At 45.4% G+C, this 8,718-nt stretch overlaps 1 protein-coding gene across 14 annotated transcripts in view; it reads left to right on the top strand.

The window, feature by feature from the left end:
* Ints10 (integrator complex subunit 10) overlaps positions 1-7,538 on the top strand; it is a 30,423-nt gene extending 22,885 nt beyond the window's left edge. For 2 of the 14 annotated variants that reach the window (XM_037211780.1, XM_037211779.1), the window contains exons 15-18: positions 238-400; positions 1,551-1,644; positions 3,604-3,681; positions 6,636-7,537. In XM_037211780.1, coding sequence (XP_037067675.1) covers positions 238-400; positions 1,551-1,644; positions 3,604-3,681; positions 6,636-6,792 — 492 coding nt within the window. In that variant the 3' untranslated portion in view covers positions 6,793-7,537. The other 12 variants (XM_028883848.2, XM_028883847.2, XM_028883843.2 and 9 more) reach the window with 8 other exon arrangements.
* The last annotated feature ends 1,180 nt before the right edge of the window (positions 7,539-8,718 follow it).

Consider the following 8,718-nt stretch of genomic DNA (forward strand, 5'->3'; position numbering starts at 1 on the left):
TGTCCAGCTCTGGTTTAAAGACTTGTCAGCCTCATGTGCCGAGCCCTCAGAGGGAACCCGGAGCTTCCCTAGAATCCACCCTCCTCAGAAGGGTGTGGTGTTCACCAACAGTTTGGTTGTCTTAATGATGATGATGTATAGATTATACTGACATGTGGAGCCCCTCTTTGGAAGTGATAGTTGGTATGCCCTAGATTTCCTAGATTTATTTCTCCTGCATAAAACTTTGTCTTGCAGCTGAGAGCTTTTACGGACAACAGAGATGACATGGCGCTGGGCCATGTGATTGTACTTCTCCAGCAGGAGTGGCCGAGGGGAGAGAACCTTTTCCTGAAAGCCATCAGTAAGATCTGCCAGCAAGGAAATTTCCAGTATGAGAACTTCTTCAGCTATGTTACAAGTATCCTTTCTCTGGATGAAGCACAATCACTTCTGAATGTTTAGCACAAGTGCATCCTACAGGATGAACCATTCTAGTAGAGATACTGCTTTTCCTGTTTGTGAGGAAAGGAGGAGGACTGAGCACCAGAAATGAGCTGTGGCAGTTGCTTTGTGAAAGTCAGTGACGTTTCAGAGTTCAAGGAATCAGGGCTGTCGTTCCCTTCTAGCTGACTTCCAAGAAGGCAGCCTGGAAGCTTCCAGTGAAAATAGCCTACAAGTTCTTACCAAGCCCAGAGCAGTTGGTTTAGCACAGACTACCATAGTTCCTTGGCCTTTGTTTATGGAAAGAGTGTCCCCTGTGGCCTCTCCTTGGACAGAGGCTGCCCCCGGGGTCAGTTCTTAGCGCTGGGCCTGCGCCATCCCAGCTGCTCCTTAGTTATGCTAAGGAGGCAGAGGTGCTTTGTGAGATGGGCAGCACCTGACTTCACATGTTTGTAAGGGGCAGACCACCTTTGAATTGAGGGTACACCCCAGTTTGGTGGCTTTCATTTTATTGCCTCTCATAATACATCCTCTCAATTTTCAGGATACATGTACTATATATATCCCAGTGCCTGAGCAGTGATTTTTTTTTTTTAAGGTTAGTGAAAGTTATAAAACTTTCCCCCAGAAGGATGCATCATCTAACATTTCATATGGAATTTTCTGAGTTCTCAGACACTACCTTTCATGAAGCATCTGAAAGACCTTGTCTGCTGGGTGTGAAGAAATAATCTTTCTTTTTATGATTCACATCCTGTCAGCCAGACCATCCTCCCCACTCCTAGCTCTGATTTCTTACTAAGAAAATTCTCTTACGGCCATGTAGAATCTGTTTAATTATCTCCGTAGGAAAGCCATGTGCTAATGCTTTTCAGTCCGATGGGCCTGGAGATTGATGCCCCTGAGTTACACAGCCAGCCCCGCTGTGGGTGGAACTCGTGGAACTCGTGCAGAGAGTTCTTTTTACAGGGCAGGGTGTCAGTGTAAAGATCAGTACCTGGTTCAAGAACTGACTGGTTGTTAGTTGGAGAGCAATAGTCAGGTTCTTCACCTGCTGAGAGCCTGTTTGCTCACCTGGGAGAACAGGGCAACTTGTTACACGTTGGTTGACCTGAATGTGGCCGAAGACATTGACATGCTGGAGGAATTTGCTTATTTAAGAACCCAGGAAGGAGGGAAGATTCACCTGGAATTACTCCCGAATCAAGGAATGCTGATCAAGTAAGCAGATGCTCTTTTGTTGCTCGAAGCTGTATGCTCCCCTTTCATGTGCTTGCATGATTTATTTGTAAATTTCTGTACCTTTCAGAAATTTAATGGAAAGGAATCCAAACCTGGTCTCTGTTTTAGAAGGGCTGCTTGATTCGAGGTGTCTTTTAAAAACTTAGCTACATTTCTGGAAAAAAAAAAAATGTTGCTTAAATTGGGATATTTTTGTTACTTTTGAAATCCTTTATTAGAGAATTTGCTATATGCCTTTTCCTTTCCAAAATTTAGCATTCATTTCTGGTTAGGCATACAGAGATTTTAATTGAAAGCAGCCATGCTTAACGCTGTACTGGATTAGGGGGAAAGTACAGGCTTTATTTAGAACTCTGTCCTAAGACCTTCCTCGTGGCTTATGTAGCACAAAGTGAATTAGCTGGTTCTAGTGCCTCTAAAACACACCTGCCCCCCAAAATGACTGGGGATGTGCTTGGTTCCAGGTGTGCCCCTAGCCCGTAGGACACAGAAACCCCAGGTTGTCTCAAATGGAAGTACCAAGTTAGCGACCATTCATGATTTTTAAATAGCTCATAAACCTTGCTTCTATCCCCCTCGGTCCTCATTGCAGTTTGGTTAATGGAGCCTCTCTCCTGTGAGTGCCATGTGCAGTTTGTACCCTTCCTTCTTCGCTTCCTTCATAGTCAGTGTGTCTGTAAGTCAGTGTCAGAGTTAGGCCCAGAGACTGAACCCAGAGCAGGAAGAATGTGTTGCTGAGACTGGAAATCTTCTCGGTCATCCCTCAGTTTTGGCAGAAGCAAGTTTTTTAGTTGTTAAAAGCCATAGCCCTTACTTTGCTCTGCCTTTGTAGACTCATAGGGGTGTTGGAGGAGCGAGGTAAGAAATGCTTATATTGGATTTCTGTAACTCAGGAATTGGTCCATGGTGAGCATTCCTTCTTTATTATGCCTTAGCAAGAGTAGGGCCCAGTAGAATCTGCCCTAAAGAACACAAGATCCCCTCCCCATCTTCTAAGTGACATTGCTTATCTTAGACATTTCCATTAAGGAACTGAGGTGGTGTTTAGGAGCATCAGAGGCCCTTTGTAGGCTGCTTACTCAGGATGTCCTAGACACTGTCCTCTCCCCTTCTCCATCGACTACTTTGACTATGAACCAGAGTCATGGAGAATAGTAACTGCATGCTTCCAAGTGTGGTTAACCATGTGTGAGAATAGATTGCTTCTATATATGGAAACCCACGTAAACTGTTTCCTATAGGACCCTCTGGATCCCAAAATTGATTATACAAACATGTCTTTAAGACAGCTTTTTAGTTCATTAAAAGCTGACCATTCAAACTGTCATAATACATATGGTCTTAGAGTCAAACTCTCTGAACAGAGGGGTCAATCTGCACAGGATTGCCGCATGACTTAGAGAATGCTTGGCTGTCTGTGGCGATATAAGGAATGCATCTACAGTCCTCAGCAGTTGGATCTCTGGTTTCACTGTAACTAGGCCTTTCTTCTTTGTCCATATTTTCTTACCTTGAATAGTGTTAACTTGCTCATGGTCCCTGGGACTTGGAATTTAAAATGAGGACCTATCGCTGGCCCAGATAATGGCACTGGAAAGGAGGCATCTGTCCTGCTTTCCAGGGCTCTCCCACCTTGATCAACCTAACTTGAACTTCCTTGAACTTTCTGTAGAAGATAAGCCTCCTAAAAACCCATGGTTGATTCAGCTTGGAAAAAGCATTAGGGATTGTTAACTAGTGACCTGACCTTGTAGGAATGTTCTCTGTGAGGGTCTCAACATGGATTTGAATCTGTATTTCAGATAACCTCTATCTAAATGACGCCAAGAGAATCAAACTGCGTAAGACAGAGATTTGACTGACTGAGGTGTGATTAGACTCTTGAATAAAACTATCTATATTCCTTTTCCCTTTGGGTTCCAAACAAATTCTCTGAAGCCATTGCAGACCTTGTGGGTGGTCCCTCCAGATGAGTGGCAGAGATGTTGTGAGCAGTGTACCTCTCCTCCCCTTGGGGTAAGGTTGTGAGTCCGTCCTAGTTGTAGCATCTCGGATGCAAGCAGGTACAGTACAAACACTGGGCACCCGGTGCCAGGCCAAAAGGAGACAGAAGGTCTCCGTTTGTTCCGTAGATCTGTTGTTCTGACGTGTGTTCAATGAGAGAACCGTTTCCATGCCGACAGCCACAGAACCATTAGTTGCACTAGACTGGATCAAAATGGAAAGAAATCTCGGGGCTAATGTACTAAATCTTCATTACAGAATTCTGCAAAACCATGGCTCCCAGCCTTGTTTTTCTCAAAATCTCAAACACCCTTTCTTTATCGAAAACATTGCCAGCCCCTCTGAGTCCTCTTTGAAGGGCAGCCTCTCAGTCTGGGGCGTCAGTCCTGCTAAGGTGGCTAGCCAGTGTCCCCAGGTGTGTTTCTGGGACCGGCGAGGGCAGGAGAAGAGTGAGGGAAGCAGGCTGGATTTTGAGTCCTATCTTCTCAGGTGTTACCCCTCCCCACTACCCTCTCGTCTCCCTCCATCTTCCTCACTGATGCCTTTATACTCCAAATCACAAGTGGGAAGAGCTCTGGGACCAGGAGCCAAGATGCCTCTAGACTGGCACCAGCAGCGGGTGCGGTGGGGCCCTCAGCTTCTCCCAGTCCCCCCGAAGACAGCACGGCCAGGGGCTTGTGGAGGTTCGAGTTTCTGTACAGTCCGCTTTCCAGTCTTGTGTATCCTCTCCGGAGTGTTGTTTTTGCAGTGCAGGGTGAGCTGGTGTGGGTGTTTGAATGCTGCTGTTTGCTGTTTTTTAAAGGCCTTCTAGCCCTCCCATGGGGTTACTGCAGCAGGAATTCTTACCTGTGCTTCAGCCCAGCATACAGACTGCTGACAGGTACCAAGTGGAAAAACACCTGCTCATAGTGTGCTGTTTGTCAACATGTTCCCCGCCCGCCCATGGTTTTCAGCTCGTTGTCCCTCGGTGCTCTTCTTCATGCTTTATTTCTTTGTTTTTAATTTGTTCTGCATTCCTTGGCAAACCATCTGGTTGTAAATATTGTAACATTTTTAATTTTTTTCCATGAGTTGCCAGTGTGTTTGTGTTGAATTTAAAAATCATTATGGATCTGGGGGGGAAGAAACAAGTTTGCTAAAACTGAATTAGACTAAGTGAATGTTAGAGGAAGGGCTAAGCTGCGATTCTGTTGGGATAAAATTCAGGGTTTGGGGTCATGAATATTTAAATACGTTGACATACGTGTACCACAAGTAAACTTTTATTGTGGATTTCCATATTAATGATCAGGACTTTTTTGCTCTAAACAGACATTCACACAGCTTTTCCTGCCTTAAAGCAGGCTGCTTTGTTTCAGACTTTACCTTCTGAATTGGCAATATTTCATAAGCTAAAATGATGCCCTTTTGTTTAGCTAGATTCTCCTATTCTTAAATCACAAGAGCTGTCTGCAGTCATGTGCCACTTACACCAGGGATGCACACGCCATGCACTGTGCTGTTGCGTGGACATCATAGTGTGCATTTACTCAAACCTATCTGCTAGTACCCAGGCTGTAGGGGACCAGTGCAGTCCATCATTGTGTGTGGAGCATGACTCATTGACATCATCCAGACCTGCATAGAGCAGACTCTGATGCATATATAATTGAGTTGTGCATCTGTGAATGTACAGAAGCAATCCTCTGGCAAGCAGAGTATAACAGTTAACTGTCTTGAGCAGTATTGGGGAGAATTTGTCCTCTGAAATATGGCCTGCAGTTGCGTGTAACTTGTACTTGGTCCAGTCTTGGGTTGCAGCCCGGGAACCCAGAATAGAAGTATCTCAAGTCAACATAAAGCAGTGTGCATCCGTCTGTGCCCAGCAGCACCCAGTCCGTCAGCCTCACTGACACTGACTGAGTTAACCAGCCAGACTTAAAGCGTCCATGCAGAACTGTGTCTTCTCAGGTCCCTGCTGGCTTCCTATGAAGCCTTTTCCAGTGGCTGCGGGCTGTTGCACAGTGTTCTGTGTTCACTAGTCGAAATGTGACATCTTTTACTAGTGCACTGCGATGTGGTGACTCCTGATCACTTTCTACATGAAAACCTTGTGACTTGCAGGAGAGTTAGGGGGTGGGGGTGGGGAACAGAGGTGGTTTTTGTTCGTCTAAAACTGTTACATTACCAAACTAGCAGCCAAAACTCCTCTGTTTGTGGTTGAGTCCACTGAGTTTCGCTGGACTTTTCTTTTCCTCTGTTCATTTTGTTGTCCTCACTCTATGGGATTCTGTTTGTCCTTTCTGTCCTAACGCACGGCTCTTGGGGCCCAGTTAGACACCTCTTGGCTTTTGCTCCCACTAACCCACCCACAGACGAGCAAGCACCTCAACAACTCTACTCTTCTGTGGCACAGTTCTGTGTCAGGGTCCCAGGTCCCCCTGCTTTTTCTACAGTAGTCTGGATGGACACAGCACTCATGGGTCTGCCCTGTCCTGGCTCTGTGGGGATAGGCCTGACTCAGGACCCCAGCAGTTGTATGGAAGCCTGAGCTTTTCTGGACCGAGTCCCTGCCAGAGAGCTCCTTGGTGGCTAGGACATGCTGGGTCCCTCTTCTTACTGTTGCCTCTCTGTGGTCTGTGGCCTGGTCTCCAGCACGGTGAGGCTAGTCAGGATGGAACCTAAAGCAACCCAGGGCACTGAATTGCGTGAGCTTCATGAGTTCAGAGGTGAAGCAGGTGACATTTCACTGACCATTGGCTGTGTAAAATGACCCAGTCTAGGGCAGGAAAGATATCTGCGTTAGTGTTGAGCCTGAGAAGAATGGACAGGAGTGGTTATCTGGCTGCAGCTTTTCTTTTTAAATGTGGTTTAAATGTGTGACTGCACTTAGCGGTGAGGCGGGTTGATTCCTGCCCTGGTAACAGTAGCGCACGCTGCTGCTTCTAACCGTGGTCTCTCTCTGTTTCCCCTGTCGCTGACCTCAGGCACCACACAGTCACTCGTGGCATCACCAAAGGCGTGAAGGAGGACTTCCGCCTGGCCATGGAGCGCCAGGTCTCCCGCTGTGGTGAGAACCTGATGGTGGTCCTGCATCGCTTCTGCATTAATGAGAAGATCTTGCTCCTTCAGACCCTGACCTGATAGACCTTTGGCCACCCTCAGCTCAGCTGTGTGACCTGAAGACACTGCTGTGGCAAATGCTGCCTGACCAGGACTGAGGAAGAAGGAAAGCACCAAGTTCTGACTCCCTGGGCTGCTTAGAAGTCCATCTCAAGGGTGCGGGAAGTTAGCTCTATTTTTAAGAGTTCAGATTTTTTAATTTGTATAAAACAAGAATCAATCCGTTTCATAAATAAAAATTCTAAAATTTGAAATTAAAAAAAAAAACAACTTTTTTCTAGTTTCAAGTAGGGTACATTTGTCTTTTATTTTTCTAAGCATACAGCAAGGGGGCAGAAATCCAATACAACTGAATGGAGGAATGCATTTTATTATATACACGATGGACGATGTCTCCCATGACCTCAGATGTGTTTTCATTGCTACACTTCGGTAAGTGTTACATACAAGATAACATTTGACCTTTCGTTTTATGCAAAACTGAACTCGAGCCTGTCGTGTGCCTGCTGACCGTCCACTAAAGGTATGGTGCTCCAGAGTCTCTGAAAAGCTAGGATAGGAAATAGGGGAGAAGAGCAAAGGTGTGGGGCTCTGCTGAGGCCTCAGGAAGTCAGTGTGGCCCAGTGGGCCCTCCTGGCCCTTCGGAGCCAAGCAGCACTGCTTGGCAGTCACCTGCACCCCTGCCCTGCCCTGGATGGACAGACAGACAGACAGACACACACACACACACACACACACACACACCTCATATCCAGAATTACGTTTCCTGGGTGCTGTATAACGCCACAGAGTAGGTGGTTTTGCAGGTGTTTTTTTTTTTCTTTTTCTTTTTCTCTTTCTTTCTTTCTTTTTTTTTTTTTTTTTTGGTTTTTTTCGAGACAAGGTTTTTTTTTGTGTAGTTTTGGTGCCTGTCCTGGATCTTGCTCTGTAGACCAGGCTGGCCTCGAACTCACAGAGATCTGCTTGGCTCTGCCTCCCGAGTGCTGGGATTAAAGGTGTGCGCCACCACTGCCCAGTGCAGGTGTTTTCTAAAAAACGACAAGCTACTGAGGCCTAAGGGATTTTCTTGCTAAATAACTATCATGGTTTGAATAGTGTCACCTAAAGATCATTCATTATGTTCACACTGGTCCTAACTCTGTTAATTTAGTATTTCATACAGTTAAGGTGATTGTTCATAGACTGTCAGTAGAGGTTTCTATTTTTTATTTCATTTAACTATTTCCTGTTGAAAAGCCGTTATGGGTCCCAGCAAGTACCTTTAAAATACAGTAATCTTGGAGAAAAATAAAGTGATTTCATGATTTGAGTATCATTGTCCATATTCCATTAATAAAAAGAATAAAAAGGAATGAAAAATAGATAAAAAAAAAAATGACCACAGTCACACAATAGTTTGTATTTAAAGTTACATTCCTAATGGGATGCCAAGTTAAGATCTGAGCGACATTTCAGGGTCACCTTGAGCACAGTGGACAGTCTTTCCTTTCATCAAGGGGCAACCTCGTGGTAAGTTAAGTTACCCCTGAGAAAACTGACTGGTGAAGAAGGATATGACAGTCTTTTATTTAATCAGAGCTCAAAGTCAACCAGCCAGCTGCCCAGAGATTTGCTTGTCAAGGAAGTTAGCGCCATGCCTCCAAGAGCCTGAGGTAACTTCTTAGGGCACAGTCAATAACCACATGTGGCCTAGCATCTGTCTTGGGGTTCTGTTGCCATGCTTTGGAATGCTGCTTAGCCCAGTGTGGCAGAAAGTTACGTCATCAATTCAATACAACATTGACTCCTTAGAGTTCTTATTTGTTTTCTTGTTAAATTTGGAACTCAAGATAATACTAAACAGAGTACCTCAATGGTTTTAAGCAAAAGTAAAAGGAATAGGGTCTAGATGGCCTTTCCCACAGCCTGACCCTACGTCCCTTCCAATCCAAGCCCTGAAGTGGCTTT

The sequence above is a fragment of the Peromyscus leucopus genome, chromosome 17 (genome assembly GCF_004664715.2).
Source record: "Peromyscus leucopus breed LL Stock chromosome 17, UCI_PerLeu_2.1, whole genome shotgun sequence".
Classification (NCBI taxonomy): Eukaryota; Metazoa; Chordata; class Mammalia; order Rodentia; family Cricetidae; genus Peromyscus; species Peromyscus leucopus.